Source organism: Nannobrachium achirus (assembly GCF_963921795.1).
Source record: "Nannobrachium achirus genome assembly, chromosome: 17".
In the NCBI taxonomy this organism is placed as follows: domain Eukaryota; kingdom Metazoa; phylum Chordata; class Actinopteri; order Myctophiformes; family Myctophidae; genus Nannobrachium; species Nannobrachium achirus.
This window is the reverse complement of record NC_137824.1, coordinates 50,080,625-50,101,690: the sequence shown is the minus strand read 5'-3', so window position 1 is coordinate 50,101,690 and position 21,066 is coordinate 50,080,625. Positions and strand designations below refer to the sequence as shown.

The following is a 21,066-nucleotide window of genomic DNA, read 5'->3' as shown; positions in this document are numbered from 1 at the left end:
GTACACAGCGGTTGTTTACCTAACATCTATTTAAGGATTAAGCAGGTATCCGTGTTGTTGTGGCTTGAGCCAGAGGCGGTATTATGTGGCAGACACGTCACTGGTCAGTCATGAATAACACAGGGAGGGAACGCAGCAAAAGGGTGATACCACTTGTGATACCACTAGATGGTGCTGTTTGATCCACCTCTGGTGCCTCTGCATTCTCTGCCAGACTGTGTGTGTGTGTGTGTGTGTGTGTGTGTGTGTGTGTGTGTGTGTGTGTGTGTGTGTGTGTGTGTGTGTGTGTGTGTGTGTGTGTGTGTGTGTGTGCGTGTGTGCGTGTGTGCGTGCGTGTGTGTGTGTGTGTGTGTGTGTGTGTTGATCTTTGGCAGCCTAGGACATGTACATATAGGTTGGTTGTAAAGAGGCTTCCAACAATTTGGGATGATATTCCTCCACAAAAAAGCTGCCAAACTGCTTGCAATTTTCTGTGCAATCACTTTTATTATTGGTAGCCACCAAATATGACAAAGATGCTGTTACTTTGTACCCCTGAGGGGTGTTTGGGTAATTGTTCAAGAGTTGCTGACTGTAGGCCTACATTTTTACAGCACCTTGTAAATATTTGTGTCCTTGTGTTGTATCTCTGACTTATGTGGACATAAATACATTTTAGCTGAATGTTCTGAATTTACCTGAAATGGCAATCAATCAAAATGCTGCTCCGGGCAGGATTTGTAGTTATCCTGTCATCCATGTCTATATCACCCCATCCTCAAATGTACATTTCACAGAATGTCTCATTATTGCTGCTTGGTACTGAAGTTTGCCTTCTGCCCTTTTGTTGGTATAAGTCAGGGACTGTAGATGCTCAAGGCAAAGCTAAGAATGCCAGGCAGAATTCTTTGCATTGTTCAAATTTTTTAAACGCAGTCAGGTATTCTTCTTTCTCACAAGCAACAGAAATGTCTTTCTTTTGCCTTTGCCAAAAAAGGCGCTGGTAGAGAGCAACCTGAGAGGGTATGGATCACAATAAGTGCTGAACACACACTGGTGCCAAGAGCTGATAACTCTGATAAAGCTGACTGTAGGCTTAAAATCAAATTAAATCAATCACTGCCAGTATCAGGGCTCTTGATGACTAAAGATTTGTGTTCCTGTGCAGCAGATTGTACATGTAAAAAAACACCTTGGTGGGGTCCACCATACCCCACCTTGAGGTGAGCTGAGATTGGGTGTGGTGAGGCGGGGTGTGTGTGTGTGTGGGGGGGGGGGAGAGATGGAGTGAGATAGGGTGAAGTTCATGAATTGAGTACAAAAGGACCCCCAATAGGGCTGAAGTGGTTAATGTTTTTGTAATAATAATCCATCTACAAAGTAACTAGCGACTGTAATGTTTTCAAATAAATGTAGACAAGTAGGCTATATTTAGATCCGAGATGTGCAGTTGAAGTAAAACTATTGGAAATTATAAATACCTCAAAATTGTACTTAACAGTAGGCCTACTTACGTAATACTTAGTTACTTTCCACCACTGAGTAACCTTCCGTCACCAGACTTTCCACCTATTAGCCACTGAGTGAGAGTGAGGTGAGTTGTGTTGAGATGGGGTGGGGCAAGGTGGGGTGAAATGGGCCGAGTTTGAATTGTAAGGTAGTATCGTCCAATTTTGTGAGGGGTGAGGTAGGGTCAGGTGGAGCGAGATGGAGTGAGATAGGGTGAAGTTCATGAATTGAGTAAAAAAGGACCCCCAATGCAAACTATCCATTGTGCTTTGCAAAAAACAGAGGCCAAACTAGGTGCTCAAAGGAGGTAACTTATAAGAGTCCACAATCTCCACCTCTTCCCCCTGGGTGGTGACAAGAGGACAAGAGGTACAAGAGGACCCCAGTACTGATCACCATCCAGGGGGAAGAGGTGGAGATTGTGGACTCTTGAGTTCCTAGGCGTCCACCTGAACAAGGACCTGGACTGGAGAGACAATACAGAGGCTGTTTACAAAAAGGGCCAGAGCAGACTTTACCTCCTGAGGAGGCTCAAGTCCTTTAATGTGTGCAGCAGGCTGCTGTACATGTTTTACCAGTCTGTGTTAGCCAGCATTCTGCTTTATGCAGCAGTTTGCTGGGGAGGTGGTATCAAGGCCTGGGAGCTGAACAAGCTCAACAAAACCATTAAGAAGGCCCGGCTCAGTAGTTGGCCTCCGAATGGAGGTGCTGCAGTCAGTAGCAGAGAGGAGGATAAGGGACAAACTAAACGCCATCATGGTTAACCCCTCTCATTCGGTGATCTGTAGGACAGGAAGAGCACCTTCAGCCAGACTGCCAGAGGCTCACTTTACCCCCGAAAATGCACAAGGATCGGTACAGACTCTCTTTCCTGCCAACTGCCATTAGACTGCACAACTTACACGTATAAGAACTTTCTCCCTTTGTGCTGACTATGGTCATTTGTGATTGTGTCCATTTATGTTTGTTGTGTCCTTGTTTTTGTCCAGTTGTTTATTTGTCTTTGCTGTAACGCCTACATTTCCCCTCAGGGATTAATAAAGTATATCTCATCTCATCTTTCATAGCAGCAAAGTGAAAACGTGTGGTGGGTGCTTCTAGGATCTGTGGGATAAAACTTGAAAAAAGAGGAGAGATCCGAGCACTCATAAAAGTTGAAAGAGGAGGACGGACGTAAAAACAAGGTAGGCTACTTTATTTCGTGATAATAATTATTATTATTTTGTAATGAAATAAAGTAGCCTACCTTGTTTTTACGTCTGTCCTCTTTTAACTTTTAGGAGTGCTGGGATCTCTCCTCTTTTTTCAAGCCATAGTAGACCTTGTATGTGAACTGTACTGGCCTGTATTATTCCTATGCAAACTTCTAATAAAGTATTCAATCATCAATCAATCAGTGATGGAAAATGTACTTTTTTACATAAGTAAAAGTATCAATACTGCAATATAGAAGTTCAAAACGTTCTTGAGTAAAAGTACAAAAGTATTGGCATCATCTTAAATTAGCCTACCCAAAGTAAAAGTACTCATTATGCAGAATGTCTAATTTCAAGTTTTCAAATGTATAAAAATCTTTTGAAAATCGCAGATCTACAAGCTCACAATGCGTCACATTGTGGAGCTTGTAGATCAGCTATTTTCAAATGGCAGAAATGTATAGCTTATAGGGCTGAAGTGGTTAATGTTTTTGTAATAAAAGGCTAATCAAACTACAAAGTGACTAATAGTCATAGTGACTAATGTTACAATATTTAGATCCGAGATGTGCAATTGAAGTAAAAGTAATGGAAATAAAGTATATATAAATACCTCAAAATTGTACTTAACAGTAGGCTACTTACGTGAATGTACTTACTTTCCACCACTGAGTAACCTTGCGTCACCGGACTTTGCACCTAGCCACTGAGTGAGAGTGAGGTGAGATGGGGTAGGGCAAGGTGGGGTGAAACAGGTGGGGTTGAGATGGGGTGGTGGGTGATCCCATGTCTATTGATTGCGACCGTAGATCGCAGTTTACCGTCACAGCTTGTCCGTGTCTGACCGGACGGGTAACGCCTGACCTTGTGGTTCCCCTGACACATCACTGTGACATGACATCACAGGTGACATCATAGTGATGTCAGTTACTCAGAGCAGGGATCTCCATATATGGACATAAACAGGTGACCTCACAGTGATGTCAGATACTCAGAGCAGGGATCTGCATATATATGGGCATACAAGGGATCTCCATATGCCCTGTTAGGAGAACCACACCAACAGAATCCATATATGGCCAAGACAGATGCCGCGACCTCGCCCTGATTTTCGCCCTTAGGCGTCTACTCTACCTGGTATGTTATGTGAAACGGCAAATCATGTCTCCATCTGGACATGTACACTTTGTTATGGTCTATGGGTTTGCTGCACTGACATCACGCTCTGACATCACAGTGATGTCAGGGGAACCACAATCACAGAATCCCTTTTATGCCAATATATGGAGATCCCTGATGTATGGAGATCCCTGTTTGTAGAATCAGCCACAAAGATATGTGTGTGTGTGTGTGTGTGTGTGTGTGTGTGTGTGTGTGTGTGTGTGTGTGTGTGTGTGTGTGTGTGTGTGTGTGTGTGTGTGTGTGTGTGTGTGTGTGTGGGGGGGGGGTCTACTCATGAGACATGCATTGCTGTGACATTAACACATTGTTGTATTGTAATACATATTGTATAGTATACCACATTGTGTACTCATTCTGAGCTGTAAAGCTTATCTATTCTGGTATTGTCCATTTTTACATTATTCGAAAGAATTATTTACACAATAGGTTCTGTAAGTGTAATGTATGAAACATGTGTTGAGCAAAATTGACCTAATGTAGCCTAATTGTTGAGTGCCAATCACTCAAGTTGAAGTGTTTCTTTTAAAGCTTTGCTATATTTCAAGGTGGTTTAAATTCACATTTAAGTATACTAATCAATGTGTGCTTAGCATCAATAGCTCAGCTGTCTCATATGTTTGGTTGATACACATATAAATGACGGTTTGAGAGAGGTTTGTGTTGTCAAATGAATTAATACATACTTAACACAATAAGATTTTAGTTTTTTGGAATTCACATTTACAGCCTACTTGTGTGTCTAACTGCAGGATATATTTGCAGATACATTTTATCCTTAAATCCAAAGGTGGAATTAATGCAAAAATGCATTGAAAACGTTGTGCCCAAACGTGGGAAACATGTAGGCCTACACGCCACAGTTGTTGATGCGATGTGCAGTGCAGAGTGAGACTGACATCTAGTGGTTGAATGTTGTCCTGCACATTTAAACCTGCATTCTCACTCATGGCCAGCAGCGGGCGACAGTCAGTTGAAGTCTGACAAAATTACCCTAATTCAATTCTAACTCAATTGATTTATTACCTCAGTAAACATGTTCTTAATGATTTTATGTTCTCAGTCACTAGTTTCAAGTCTTCTTCAATACAACACGATGTTCATTTATATGATGGTCCCATTTAGAGTAAGATAGACAATAAAGCAGGGTATGCTTTAGGTCCTAAAGTTTAGGGCATGGCCACCCACTTTGTGATTAATTTGCTACAGGTAATCAGGATAGAGTGTTTGTTTGTTTGTTTGTTTATTTGATTGAGTGATTGATTGATTGATTGATTGATTGATTGATTGATTGATTGATTGATAACTTTATCAGAAGTTTGCATAGGAAAAGGTACCGTTTCATGACAGTACAAGGTCAACTAAAAGGACACACCCAAAAAAGCCTATGGCTTGTTTCAATTTAGGTCCCTTTTGAACTCATATAACATTGAATGACCGACAGATCTATCCCGATCTCCACAGTCAGGTCCAAATATGGTCTGAAAGAAATGAAATCCATGATGCAGAGTGATTGATTGATTGATTGATTGATTGATTGATTGATTGATTGATTGATTGATTGATTGATTGATTGATTAGTAATGGTTGGTTGGTTGGTTGGTTGGTTGGTTGGTTGGTTGGTTGGTTGATTTTTTTAAATAAAATATGTATTCATTTATTTATGTTATCAGCCATGAAGAAGTGTGGTGGTATTTACCTGCAGAGAGATGTTCTTGGGCAACCACAGTGAAAACTCCAAAATACAGAGAAACAAACGCCACCACACTACTCCACAGTGATAGGCTGGTTCCAGCCCATAGACCCGCCCACTCACAGAGTGGACCGTCTGAAATCAGGCTACCACAGTGACTGATAGGTTTCAACCACCAGAGGGAGATATAAACCATGAAATGAGTCGGGCACCATAGTCTGGCACTTCACTTGTAATAGTAGTAGCTAGTAGTCAATTTACCATACAGGTACAGGTACCCTATAGTTTTGATACTTTAAGTACATTATGATACAAATACTTTTGTACTTTTACTATGTCAATCTTGAATTCCAGACTTTTACTTGACAGATTATTTCTATATTGCAGTGTTGATACTTTTACTTAAAGGAGTAGTTCACCCCCAAAATGATTTTTTTTCTATTGATTACTCATGCCATGGAAACTTGAGTTCAATAATATTTTTTGTCGCATTCCTTTTTTTTAAGAACCCCAACTAGGGCCAATGGGCCATGCATCCGGGTCCCCACTGGAATGCGGGTACATTTACTATAATCACATTTTTGTCTTAGGACTGGAATGCGACATATACCAAAAAATATTATTGAACTCAAGTCTCCATGGCATGAGTAATCAATAGAAAAAAAGGCATTTTGGGGGAAAATACCCCTTTAAGTAAAACATGTATTACTTTTTCCACCACTGATGACAATTAAGAATGGGGATAAAGTGATTAATGGTTAACTGCATCTGTCCACAAGAGGGCAGCATCAACCAATTCAGGTAGGCTACAGCATGGAAGTCTCCCCACAATCCCAACAGAGAAATTAAGCCTACACCCTACACTACACTTAAAGCATAGGCCATCATAAAGACCAATTTACAATTTAGGCAACAAATAGCTAATTATATAAAAATATGCTGCTATATAAAAATGCAGGCTAAGTGTAGCCTATTAAGTCCTACAATAACCGGTGATAGTGAAATTGAAAGGAAATCCACAGAAGCCATAGGCTAATTGACCAATTCATGTCATGTCAATTAAGGTTGTGTTCCGTTCAGAGCGCTCCTATATTGAAATAAATATGTTGACTCACTGGAAAAGCTAAATGGAACCGAGCCATATAGGCCTAATTAGTGCCATAGACCTGTAGCCTAACATTATTTATGGCAATATGACTACCATAAAAGTCATTTGATGATCTGTGTATATCCAAGAATATCATCAGTATCCATATCAATATATCTATATATTTATATGGATATTGATGATATTTTTGGAGCAATTGAATAAACAATGAACAGCAAGGCCTTGCAGCTGAACTGCCCCAACTGTTGACAGCCCCACTGGCCCGTCTGTAAACTACAACCGTAGGCTAATGAACGGTTTTGCTTTCCATTTAACGTCCATTGCAAAGTAGGCCTATATTATATGACATTGAAATGCTTCGCTATAGCCTATATTTAGGCCTAATTGGTGCTCACACGAGTCGTGCAGTGGTGTAAAGTAACTAAGTAGCCTACACTTTCAAGTATTGTATATACACCTTTTAGTTTTTAGTTTTTTTTTAGTTTTTTAGTTTTTTTTACTTTAGGCCTACTTGAGTATTTCAAATTTGCAGTAGGCCTACTTTTACTTATACTCCACCACTACAGCTCAGAGGCAAATATTGTACTTTTACTCCACTACAATTATTTGAAAACTTTAGTTACTAGTTACTTTTAGATTTTGGTTATTATTAGGCCTACAAAACATGCATTTTAAAATAGCCGATCCACAACTTTAACTTTAAGTAGGCTACATTTTGATGCCAATACCAGTACTTTTACTCAAGTACATTTTGAATACTGGACTTTTGCTTGCAACAGAGTATTTCTGCATTGCAGTATTGATACTTTTACTTAAGTAAAACACATTTTGAGTACTTTTTTCCACCACTGAATTCTGCGCTATATACGGGCCCATAAAGGCTTCAAGTCAAGGAAAATCAAACACTAGCGGTTTGAGTGAACAGCAGCAGAGTTTGGGGGATGTGGACGTGTAAAGCCTAGGTGGAAAGATGACATTGTCGTGGGGGTGGGGGTGAGGGGGGTGGGGGTGAGGGGGGGGGGGTGTCGCTCTACAATGAGTTTCCTTTTAACCGGAATTAGCTGTGAAGTGCGACCTTGAGGTGTGAACGTGCAACACGAGAGGTTTGCCCAACAAGAATTAAAGTTTCTCAATACTTTGCACCTCGTTTGTAAGACGAATATCTTAACAAACAGGTTAATGCGTCAAATGCGCAGGCTTATATGCTGAAAGATAACAGCTTTATGGGTCCGGGAAAACGATCAATAGGCTAATTGTTGTTCGCCAACTTTACAGGACAGATGCACAGCAAATAACTTCATTATAAGCAATGGATAGTGTGAAATTAGGCAACTATACAGGCCTATTAGCCTGACATGCAATTAGGCCTATACAATTCAACGTTTGAATAAATAAAAAAGACTAGGTGGTGTGCTGCAGAAAATATAAGATTATTTTGTATTAACGTTAATTAGTAGAATTAATAAATTAGGCACATATAGGCCTTTGTGCAGGACTTCTTTGAACGAACTATGGAAAAGTGTTTCGGAGTTTAGGCTATTATCCCCACATTTTTAGTCCGTGACCCAAAATTATACGTTTTCCTGGGACTGTGAGCTTGCAGATTGGCTATTTTCACTACTAAACATTTATCTTCTAATTCATGGAATTTCTTAGATTTTGCTTTTATTTATTCATGAAATTATTTTGAAAAATCATCATGAAATACTTTGCTTTTTTGCGGGGGAATGTTTTTTGAAAATATTTTGAAATAATCATTTTTTTTTTTTTTAATGAAGGAAACGAAAAATTCAGGGACCCAAATGTGTCCGCGACCCAGACATGGGTCCCGAGACAGTGCTTGGGAACCCGTGCTTTAGGATATTCAGATCAAAGGCGTTTATGTTAATTTATTCATGTAAGTCGCTTATTCAGATGTTTGGGGATAGGCCCACTGTCAGGTGATGACGCGTCGCAGGAAGGGGCAGTTAGGGCCGGCAGCATCAAATGCATTCTCATTTAGATAGCGCTCTCCAAGACGTCAGGCGGGCGCATCTATAAACCTTCTCCACCTTGGCATAGGAGCCAGATCACGTGAAACTCACTAAAGGATTGGACTATCATTTTGGGAACGCTTCTGGACTACATCAGAAACACAGCACAAGGATTGTTTGCGGTTGCAAATAGGAGGCAACTATGGCGCCTCAAGAATAGCCTATTTAGTAGTTTTTGCCGTTTTTTCGTTATTTATTTTTCGTATTTATTTATTTACAAATCATGTACGTGGGATACCTGTTGGATAAGGAGAGCAGCATGTATCACCAAGGGCCCGTGAGACGACCGGGCATCAACCTCCCTCCACAGAACTTTGTTTCCACGCCACAATATCCAGACTTTTCTGGATACCATCATGTGCCAAACATGGACACGCACACGCACAGCCAGTCTGCGGCGAGCTGGGGACCCTCGTACGGCGCACCGAGGGAGGACTGGGGAGCGTACGGTCTGGGGCCCCCCAACGCCCTCCCCACGCCCATGAACAACTCGCCTCCTGGGCAGGTTTCTTACTGCTCGTCCGCCGAGTACAACCATATGCACGCTCCAGGCTCGGTGGTATTACAGCCGCCGCCGGAGAACGTTAGCGTTGCGCAACTTGCACAACTTTCTCCTGATGACAGAGAAAGGCGCAATTCATTCCAATGGATGAGCAAAACTGTACAGTCGTCTTCCACTGGTGAGTCTACGGGAACTTCATGCTGGAAACCATAATCTGATATAGTAGCCTGTATTATAGCCTATGCTCGTGTAATGATTGTTTTCGTTGTATTTAAATGAGCTCTGAGGAGGAGAAATATGATAAAAAAATATATAGCTATACTTGCCATGTAGATCTTTATTGATCCCGAGGGATATTCAGTTGTCATATAGCAGCGCTGCAGTAGGGATGCATCCTATTGGCTATTAGGCGCACAGGTATGGGTAAAGAATTCGTTCAGAATACGTAGGGCAATATAATTAAAATAGAATAATTAAATAAATACTTTTAAAAAATAAATAAAACAAGCAATATATTTCTCTACTGGATTTTCTTTTATAAACGAATGTCTGGCCTAAGTTAGCTTATACCGACATACATCATAAAAGAAAAGAAAGGGTCAAAATGTAATTTTAATAACCTTGATAAAATCAGAAATTGTTGGAACAGGTGGCTTCACTGACAACCCTTTGACCTGTAATTAGCTAAGTAGGTATATTAGTTATAAACATGAGGTTACATGCAATGCATGTACAATAGCTGTGGCCTATTAGCCATTTATAAAATATGTTATAACCTAAATAATAAATAAATATGTTGTAAATAACCTACGACGAGGAGATTGTATTTATAATAAAAAGCGGCCTCTCTCGCTTGGCCTACTGTGTGGGCTGCTACATGCACTCCTGCGGAGGAAATCAAATAAAAAAGGTGCGAGAAATCGGTGCCAAGCTCACTTGTAATGCTAATTTCGTTACTCTTGTAAACAAGATGTGAGTTCGTTCGACTTCCCTGTTGACATTGTTCGGGGTTTGGAGGGTTATTCAGTCATATTCAGGGCTTGTCTCTCCTTTCAGCACCTCCTGGCTTTGATATGCACCAAACTCTCTTCCTCTTCTTGGGGAGTTATAATGCCGGAAAGAGTGACGTTTTTCACAGCACACACAGGCCTACTGCATACTATGTCTTCATAAAGATTTACATAAGTCTATAGACTCATATTTTAATACGTTTATTTTTACTTTTTTTGTTGTGGAAGTGGTATAGCCAATTGTGCCCAGAGGCCCAACACCTGCGTGACACCAGTGTGCTTAAAATACCATAAACATCGTTGTCTGTCTGGCAATATAGAACATGATTTCTTATAACAATATAGAACATCGGTTTCTTATAATATAGGTCTAATATAGAACACGATTTCTTATAGGATAAAATCTTATAAACTACTATAGGCTATAACTATATTTTAAAGTAGGCAATAATATGACGCAATTTGTACATGCCAAACAGTAGGTCAAGCCAATCATAATATGGCCTTGTAGTTTCCATAGAACTTGAATGCCGATGTTTATTCGGGGTATTAGGGCAAAACCAGATTTGTATCTTTTTGCCTGTTCGCTTCATGCGTCCTGTGTTCCTCTTAACATATCAATAGATGTTAAGGTATTAGTCTGATATGACATGCATTCCACTGCTGTTTTCTCAAAGGGACATCAAAGCAAAGATCAGAGGCCTATTTAGCATATCTGCAGATAAAACAGGACGATCTGGATTTGACTGATAGACTGATAGCCTGGAAATCATTTGATGTAACATATTTAACAAACGAGACATACATGTCCATTCAGTTATTAGATGAAAGACTATGTGATGTGTGAACATATTAGTTCCCTTGGGCCATGCGTATCCTAACCTTTATTCGTTAATTGTATTCGCAGGTAAAACGAGAACGAAGGAGAAATACAGGGTGGTGTACACCGACCACCAGAGGCTGGAGCTGGAGAAGGAGTTCCACTTCAACCGATACATCACTATTAGAAGAAAATCTGAACTGGCGGTCAACCTGGGTCTATCGGAACGACAGGTATGTCTTGGCCCTTTAGTGCTGCAGTGCTCAATAATATGAAAACATTCAAGCCCATGTTCAATGTATATAGGCCTAAAGCCAACATTCTCTAAAACAACCATTTCTTTTTATTTGCATTCGCAGGTGAAAATCTGGTTTCAAAATCGCAGGGCGAAGGAGAGGAAATTAATCAAGAAGAAGATGGGCCAGTGTGACGGCAGCGGAGGATCGGTGCACAGTGACCCGGGCTCAGTGAGTCCCCTGCCGGTGCCAGGCTCGCTCAGCCCGTCGGATATTCACGGCTCTCTGTACCCGCCGCCGGGAATGAGCGCCTTGCCACCTATGAGGAATATACAGCAAGTTAATATACAGCAAGTTACTGTGACTCGGTAAATTCGCCTTTTTTGGGGGGGACGAACTATGAACATAACTGAGCACTCCGCCACGCTGAGACTGTATGAGAGGACCCTTCCTGAACTTGGATACAGGGGATTGACTCCAGACATCCTTAAGCAACACTCTATTTTGATTGATTGATTGATTGATTGATTGATTGATTGAATACTTTGTTAGTCCGAAATGTAAACGGCACGTGGTATAGGCCTACTGTAATACATTAAGGCTTAAAAGGATAACACACACAAGACAAGTCCTGGAGACTTGTTTCCATTGTGGTCCTATGTATTCAATGAACAATGGATTTGCTGCTATTAGATTATTTGATGTCGAGGAAAAAGATGATTTCTAGCAAGCAACGAAATGCTGGATGGATGATGTATATAGCAACGAAACGCTGGAGGCTCTTGAAATATCGTTTCGTTTTTTTTTCTACATATAGAATAGTTATAAATAATAATTTGAAGAAAAGAAGCAAAAATCTACATGTCTGACTACAATTAAGTGCTTTAAATTGTTTGTGTCCGAGTTTATTATAAATATCATTGTTGTATGTTTTTTGACGAATATATGTGTTTGTTAATAAAATGAGAATCAACTGTAGTTCAAATCACTTTGGATCTTCTTTGGCCATTTGCCTTAATTTCTTCAAGCCTATTTAATCGGAACCTCTGCAAAAATGGTGCCAGCATTCAAAGTGTAGAAGCTATTCTAGCAGTTTTATTTGTCAATGTGGAGTAGCCCTAAAACATGCTATAATGTATCCTAATGGCCTACAAACTTTAAAAAGGCTAATCTGCATGCAGACTAGATCAGTAGGCCTAAATCTTTATTTGAGCATTGCAAATTTGATATATACAATGACAAAATAAAGCATTCGTTTGCATACCATATTGTTTGTATGGTCTATATGCTATTTAAAATGCTCTGAATAGCTCTAGATAGCAAACATTAATCGAGTTAATACAAATAAGAATATTTTATTTTGGGGTCTAGTAATGTTTAAATTCTCAAATAAGCTTTACGTTGACGGGCAATGCACTGCATTCATTTGCTGAAGCATTTCTGGTTTCCTATATGATTTGGACGGCTCTGGCACCTATATAGGCCTATGAGTGGCACAGGCAGGCCTTTATGGAAAATATAGTAGGCTATTAGGCTACTAATCAGAGCAGCTCCTTAAACCAGACCAGTCCAGTCACGGGTTGATCAAATGGATTGAATCACATAATTGTAAACATTTTAGTCTGCAAGCCATTTGACACATTGCTTAATATTAAATCATTGCTTAATTCAGGTTATCAAACCTGAACAGCATAACTTCCAGTGGGTTATCATCACAACTAGGCCTGGCTAGTATACTAAATACAGTTGAAGGAACTAAATCCCATCCGATTATTAACCCAGATACAGTGTATACAAAGCTTCACCGAGGGTGAAAGTGTTTTGAATTCATAATCATTTGTAGGAAACGAAACATTAAGGCAGTGGTTCTCAACCTGTGGTTTGGGACCCCCGGGGGGGTCCCCAACATATTTTGGGGGGTCCCCAGATGATTCACTTAATGTGCAACATTGTTTTCTCACTCAACAGTAAACAAACCAACATAACGTTTAAGTTCGTGGAGGGTATCTGCACATTTCTAAAATGTAAGCACTTTTTAATACCACTAAAACGACAAATTAAACATTGGCCAAATATTAGAGGCAGAAATTGTGAAAATAGCAGATCTACAAGCTCACAAAGTCTTGCAGCGCGACTCGCGTTGTGAGCCTGTAGATCTGCTATTTTCACAATATAACCATGTTATACAAAATGTAATGCCTCAACTCCTAGTGCTCGTCTAGCCTTACATTAAGACGCACCGGTAGTTGCTTCTGCTTTGCTGACGTCTATAGACGTCAGCAAAGCAGAAGCAACTACCGGCGCGTCTTAATGTAAGGCTAGTGCTCGTCAGGGGTCCCCAGTTAAAATACGATTATTTTGGGGGTCACAGCCTGAAAAGGTTGAGAACCACTGAATTAAGGGACCGGGGACCCATTACAAAATTGACCCACAAATGAGTCCCGACCCAGTGTTTGGGAACCAAAGATCTACAAGCTATCAACGCGTCCCGGTGCGACGCGTTGATACTTTGTAGATCAGCTCTTTTTTCTCCCCAACGCAAGCAGCAGCAAGCTCCAGCTGCTCCTCTAGGAGCGAGGCGCGCTCTCGCCCAGTACGTGCGCGTTCACAGCCTTGCTCTGACTCCGACGTCATCATGAGCGTCTTGTCGCTGCTCCAACATGGCGGACTTTGATACCATTTATGAGTTGGAAGACGAGGAGGAAGAGGAGCGCGTAGTGAGCGAAGAGCACCTGCCTCGGTACTGCCCCGAGCCCGTGGTGATGCGCGGGGCCGGACACATCACAGTGTAAGCAGCCTGACCGCCCTCCGACGTCCCTTTCTGCCGTGTTTTGTGTCCCTTTTAGCCTCTGGCTGCTAAAGAAGCTAACGCTAAGCACAACAACAACCAGCTTATAATACCGCTATTAGGCAGGATGACTGTTGTGCTGCGGGCAGAGCAGTGTTTCCTCAAACGTTCACGTTTCAAGGGCTCCCCATAACTCTCTGAGTCTCTGACAGTGTACAAATGGATGACGGGTTCATTTGGTTCCATTTGTACACTGTCAGAGTTACAGACTTGTATGGGTCGATTTAGAACCACCTAAAGGACCCTGCAAAGTCCCTGGAATCCACTTTGAGAACCACTGAGGTAGAGAATAGAGATAACCTTAGCCATAAATCATAACTCTTGTAGAGTGCTTTTATTTTGGGACATTTTATAAAATAAAAGCACTCTACAAGAGTTATAATTTATGGCTAGAGATGTGACATTTTAGTGCTCACTAGCACAGTGGTTCTCGAACCTTTTCATGTCGAGGACCCCCAAATCGACACTTATTAGCCCGTGGACCCCCATTTGAAAAGATATGCCAGGGAGGGACCCCCCATAAGAGATGTTTACAGCTCCAGCTCTCTTTTGACATGCATTAGGCTACAGACCCCCATTTAATGGCACTTCTATTAGAGTGTTTGGTCCATTTGTACACTCTCTGAGTTACATAGCCAAAAGATCCCCCTGGGGGTCCCCGGACCCCACTTCGGGAGCCACTGCACTAGCAGTGTGTGTGTGTGTGTGTGTGTGTGTGTGTGTGTGTGTGTGTGTGTGTGTGTGTGTGTGTGTGTGTGTGTGTGTGTGTGTGTGTGTGTGTGTGTGTGTGTGTGTGTGTGTGTCCGCCAGCCCAGCCCAGGGAACGACTGTAAGGTAGTTAACCGTTAACTACTAGGTAATTAACTTTAGATGAATGTCATGTGTGCTGTAACGTTTAACCAGAAGCGTCGGCTGCGTGCCTGTCGTCATGTTTGATGACTAACACATCAGTCATCATCATGCACTCCATTCTGTTCAACTGTAACATCATCATAATCACCATCATCATCATCATGACTGACAGGATGATGTAATATCTATTGAGCTTTAATAGACCACCCCCCAGGCACTTGTCCTATAAATCTGTTGCATCGTTTTGTTTACAAGCTGTCAGTTATCTAGCCTGAATAGTTTTTGACAGATGTGACATTAGAGTGCTTCTCTCACACATCATATATAAGGACCTCCAGACAAAATGTATGCCTACTAGGCCACGGACCCCCATTGAAAAAGGCAGGGTCTCCTCTCCTGTAGATTAGGGATGGGACGATATGTGTTATTATCGTTTAGCGTGATAATCGTATCGTGGAAATTGAATTTATTGTGATATTGTGCTACGTCATGCACTGGGATCAATTCCCCTTGCTGAGCTGCATATCTGGTACCACTTAAACCCTCTATAATTGGTAAAAAGGTACTTATAATATACATACTTGATAGTTTTTTTTTTCACTCTCTATCAAATGCCAAAAAATAGCCGATCTACAAGGTTGTGAGCTTGTAGATCGTCTATTTTTTGGCAAATGTTCCACCCCAGGATAATAGATTTGATTATCGCGATAAAATCGTAAATCACTATTTCTTTTGTCACAATAATCGTGATCTGAAATTTTCATATCGTACCATCCCTACTGTAGATGAATACACAGTGCGGCAATCATAACTGCGGTGTTAAGGGCACCGCTTAGCAGTGCCTCAACTAAGGGCAGCGCTCTATGGATTAGTCTATAAGAGAAGATTTTTGAACTCATTTAGCTGGGGACCACCTGGAAACCCCTCAAGGACACTTGGGGTGTCCACTTCCCAGACTCCACACTTAAACCCTGTTTGCTGTTTTCAAACAAAAAGGTAACAAATCAAACCATGGAGGGTCGCGCCCAGAAAGAAAAGTCCATTTGTTTATTTTCCATATGCCTCATATTGACAAGGATGACAAACATTTTAGCTATCCAGCCTTCATCAGTGTGAATATAAACAGTGATTTGCTCCCCTTTAAATATGAAAAATTTGGAATATAATTTGAAACATTCTAACAGCACAAATCGTGTATGGGGTTCCCTGTCTAAAACTCTTTCAGATGGCGGTCTGCGGCCAAATACATAATAATTTGGGGGTCCTGGACATAAAAAGCCAGTTAATGCTGGGAAAATATTCTTTAGATACTGATCTAAATGGCCCAAACATGCTTCTTTTAACATTCACACACAAACAGCCTGGCCTGGATCCAGTCTGTCTCCATTGTCAGTGGACGGAGCAGCTTCAGATTTAGCCTTTTCATGACAACAAACAATAGAGCCTTAGTTTGCTGGTGTTCTGCATTCATTGACAAAAGTGTCTAAGATTGTAGGAATGTGAGTGTGTACAAAATGTGCTTGGATAAAGCTTAATTCTGAAATCAATGTAACATTTGACTTTTTATTTATTTACAGGTTTGGATTGAGCAACAAATTTGATGCAGAGTTTCCCTCCGTCCTCACAGGAAAGGTACTTGTTTTGGATTATTCACACACTTCCAGCAATGTCTTGTTGACTCCAAGTGGGTTGAATTAAGCAATCAAGACCATGGTGAATCCATTGTCCTTCTGGACATTTGATCAAACCTCTTGGACTGGTGTTGATCCGAGGAGATGCATTTAGAGAAACACAGCACAGTGCATCCAAAGAGTCTGAATGTGTTGTAGTGGAGCTCTGTAAATGAGTAAGCCGCCTTTGGAGTTCAGTTGGCAGGGACCCTGGTGTTTGGGAAGGTACAACTCCAGGTGATAAAATGATGAAATAAAGACTGTGCCATCCACAAGAAAGGAAAGCTTCCTGGGTCGGACACTGGAACACAAAAAGGCTGTAGGGGTAAGATCGGACAGAGGGAAGTGTTGGGCAATAAAATGTACCGTCAGTATTGTGACCGGGGGTGACATGTGATGGACGAGGTCACAATTATGATGATTGAAGGGTGCAGATCAAGCCCTGCTGGGCTTTATTCTAAGGTCTTTGGCTGTTTGCAAAGAGACCTTTGCATCCTGTCATAAAAGATTACGACCCCTGTTTTATGGCGTACAGACTCGGCGAGGAATGAGCATCCATTCATGTTGTTTGGCCGGCACTGCCACAGGCACTGAGCTTATCTCCTCCGAGTCCCTCCTCGGCCTGAATAGTCTCTAGATCTTGGTTAGCGAGTTAGAGGCATACTTATTACGAGATATCTCATCTCTGAACAACATCTGCAACTATCTACCTGTTTGTTTTCCAAAGGCTATCCCTTTGATCCTTTGAGGACAGGTTTCTTTTGAGCAATTAGGAATCTCAACTCAATGCAACCAGGGAAACACCTTTGAATTCTTTCACTGCCTCGTGCCGTTTTGTGAAAAGTGCTTACCCATGAACCACCGGGAAGTGGGCATTTAATAGTCTTACGTCTCTTCTTCCTTTTCTAGGTAGCTCCAGAGGAGTTCAAAACCAGCATCAGTAGAGTGAATGCTTGTTTGAGGAAGAACTTGCCTGTCAATGTGAAGTGGCTTCTCTGCGGCTGTCTGTGTTGCTGCTGTACAGTAGGCTGCAGTCTATGGCCCGTTATCTGCCTCAACAAGAGAGTAAGTATCAGCCTATCCTTGTGGCGCGTGCTGCACACTTCAACTCTCCCTTAAATCAGCACTAATTGCTCTGGGACTATTATAGCAATCCAGGCGAAGCGTAGAGGCCAATAACAGCTCATGATCAATTAGTGGCTGTGTAGAAATGATGCATCATTCACACTCCACAGCTCCAGCCCAGCTCAAGAGTGATACGTCATTTAAAGGCAGTGTTACTGCCAAGTCTTCCTGGCAACAAAGTGGAAATTGCTGGCTGGTAAAAGGGGACTACAGTCTATAAATGCAAACACTGTGGTTGTTTACTGTTATCTGTTAAAGTCAGCGCACGAATGAGGCGTTAATCTGTTACTCCGTGCTCGTATGCACATATTTACAATTTAGGCACTTAGCGGACGCCCTTAACAAGAGTGACTTACAATAAGCAAGACAAACATAAAATTATCATTTCCCCCTACAGACAAGACGATCCATTCAAAAGTTGTTAGAGTGGGAAAATAACCGATTATACCACAAGGTAAGAGAGAAGACACATTGCATATTAGCACCTGTTTGAACGTGTTTAATTGTCTTTGTTAGTGTTAAGTGTTGTGTGAGTAGTGAGTACCTCATTGATGGATGATGACTGTTAACTTGTACATTTTTGCCACCAAAACCAAGTAATCTTTCAGCTCAAAGCTATTTCAGCCTAATCATGGTCTTCTCTGGGTCCAAGCAGACCATGAGGTCAGCAGTAAAATGCCATGTAATTTTGTTTTGTCTCACAGCAACAAATTACCGCTAGTTGCTGTGCACAGACATAAAGGAAGCTCTTCAGGGTGTCTGGCCACAATTTGACCCCGGCAAAAGCAGACAGCCTTTTACCCAAATTCCCTTCACACTGAGGGGGAGACAGATTTTCCTTTGTGTGTGCGTGTGTGTGTGTGTGTGTGTGTGTGTGTGTGTGTGTGTGTGTGTGTCTTATGGTGTCTGTTCATTCACAATGTGTGTGTCCTATCTCCTCTCATCAGCTGGGGCTGCACTGGAAACTTAGTAAAAGAAAATGTGAAAGCAGCAATATGATGGAATACGTAAGTAAAGGCTCAGTCTGACACTACAAAACAAACATTATTATCATGCACATTATTGTCATGTTGGGATTCATTATGGCAATGGCATTTATACTGAACCTTTACTGTTTCCTTTCATAGGTAATTCTTATAGAATTCTTACCCAAATATCCTATATTCCGACCGGACTGAGGAGGCGGTTATAAGACTGGATGTGTGGCCCTTGATTCCTATCCTTAGTGCCTTGTAAATATGTTGGAATAAGTTGCACTGGTGTCTTCTTGAGATGATACTGTGCGACTCCCAGTACCTTGTACAGTAGAACTTGCAACGCCGTCACTTTGCTTTTAGAGCAGATTTTGCACATATCCTGACAAAAATAGACACGTTCCCTAAGTTGCACTCAAATCTTTCTTTGTTACATAATGACGAATATGTGAATCTCGAAACTTTCAAAGAAGTGCATTTACCCCAAAGAACTATTGACCTATATCCCGTCAATTCTGTCTCTAATCACTTGCAAAGAATTGTATGCCGCCAACCTCCGTATGCATCCTTGCCTTATATATTTGAAAAAAATATATGTATTCATGTAACAGGAGGGGAAAGGTATTGGGCTGATCAACAAGTTCAAATGTTTGTTGAATTTCCTCTCCTTGGTCCTAGTTCTTTGCAAGTAGACGAGATGGTTGACTTTGCCTAAAGTACAGTGTACGTCATCATCACTATGTGTTTTTCTTTCCCTTACTATTGACCCTCTGTACATGGGAACTAGCTAGAAAAAAAGGAGAGAAAAAAAAACTTGACTTGTAAATACCATGTTAGAGTAAGCTGTACAGTGGTATACCATTGTTTACATAACGTTACTTAGCTATTTAGTTTGGTCTGCCAATATATTGCTGTACCATAGTTTTGTTTTATGAAAGATGTCTAACAGTATGTACCCCTTTCCAGTTTTTATGGACCTGTTTACCTAGTAAGCCATATAGTTACATTACAATGTATGTGATGCCAGAGTTAGGACTGATAATTGCACTTGAGCTCATCAAAATGTCAGGATTTCAGACTGTGGTATATCTGATGTCTTGACTATTCTTATGACACTAGTAGTGCATGTTGCGCGATTATAATTTTTTTGCCAATGAAGGAGATGATGTTGAGTCAAGTGTCATCCATTTGAACAGGAGACGTCTGCATCTCTTCATGACGTGTTGTTGGTTACACAATGATCTGAGCTGTGCACTTCCATTCTCATCATTTGTCAATTATTTTATTACAGCTTTGTGTTTATTTTATAGTTTTGTATTTCCCTGTGCTGTGTTCTGAAGCACATACTTCTACAATACATGACGTATTGAGCTAAAGATTCCTTTGTTACTCATTCTGCCCAGTGTTAACCCATTTAGAACAGGTACACATTTTGTGTTTCATTATTTTATGCTTTAACTATTGAAAAATAGCAGATATACAAGCTCACAGCGCGGCACCGAGTGCACGCTGCGAGCTTGTAGATCTGCTATTTTAGAAAAATCGTGAAAATTAGAATTTTGACCCGATTCTATAAGTGTCTTTTGAATCCTTCTAAGGTTTTTTGAAAAACCTATGTTTCTATGTCAGCAATCTGGCCAGCCATCGTCAAAGAAAAGGTACTTTTCACTTAACTGGACCTCAGTTAGTCTGTTCTTGAGAGACTACTATGTCAGTGATTCTCAAACCTTTTTTCATGTGAAGGACTCCCAAAATGATATTTATTTGGCCACGGACCCCCATCTCAAAATATTTAGTTCCAGGAACCACCCAGAAGCAAAATTTAAACGTTCGCTTTGAAAATACATGTATTCAAAGATTTGCACACATTTTCACAACTTTTTCAAAAATAGCAGATCTACAAGCTCGCAGCGCGGCACTCGGTGCCGCGCTGTGAGCTTGTATATCTGCTATTTTTCAATAGTTAAAGCATAAAATAATGAAACACAAAATGTGTACCCGTTCTAAATGGGCTAAAGATTCCTTTGTTACTCATTCTGCCCAGTGTTAGTATTGTTGTCCCCGAGTCCTAGCGGAGAGTTTGCAATGAATTGCATTGTTAGAGTGCCTCTGGAATAGTAAATGAACCACGGTACAGGCCGGACTGTATTTATACTGGTAACATTTTAAAGCCTCCTCCCAGTATTGTCCCAGTTACAATTCCTGTAAATGTTTATGATGACTAAATCCCTATGGAGAGAGGAAATAAAATTCTTGATTTTCTTTGTCGTGTTTTTCACTTGAAACCATTCCATTTGCTGAAGGGGAAAAAGTAATAGACTTTCCCCAAAGC

General features: G+C 41.0%; 2 protein-coding genes across 2 annotated transcripts; both read left to right on the top strand.

Annotated features, from left to right (window-relative positions):
* Positions 1-8,920: 8,920 nt before the first annotated feature.
* cdx4 (caudal type homeobox 4) lies at positions 8,921-11,637 on the top strand (the record flags this gene model as incomplete). Its single annotated transcript, XM_080746790.1, has 3 exons — positions 8,921-9,377; positions 11,117-11,262; positions 11,389-11,637. The coding sequence occupies 3 exons, from the start codon at positions 8,921-8,923 to the stop codon at positions 11,635-11,637; spliced, it is 852 nt and encodes a 283-aa protein (XP_080602916.1).
* Positions 11,638-13,925: 2,288 nt separating this feature from the next.
* On the top strand, positions 13,926-20,592 carry chic1 (cysteine-rich hydrophobic domain 1; the record flags this gene model as incomplete). Its single annotated transcript, XM_080745734.1, has 6 exons — positions 13,926-14,053; positions 16,543-16,597; positions 17,545-17,700; positions 18,158-18,214; positions 18,708-18,767; positions 18,888-20,592. 6 exons carry the CDS (start codon positions 13,926-13,928, stop codon positions 18,936-18,938), a joined length of 507 nt encoding a protein of 168 aa, XP_080601860.1. The 3' UTR covers positions 18,939-20,592.
* Between the last annotated feature and the right edge of the window lie 474 nt (positions 20,593-21,066).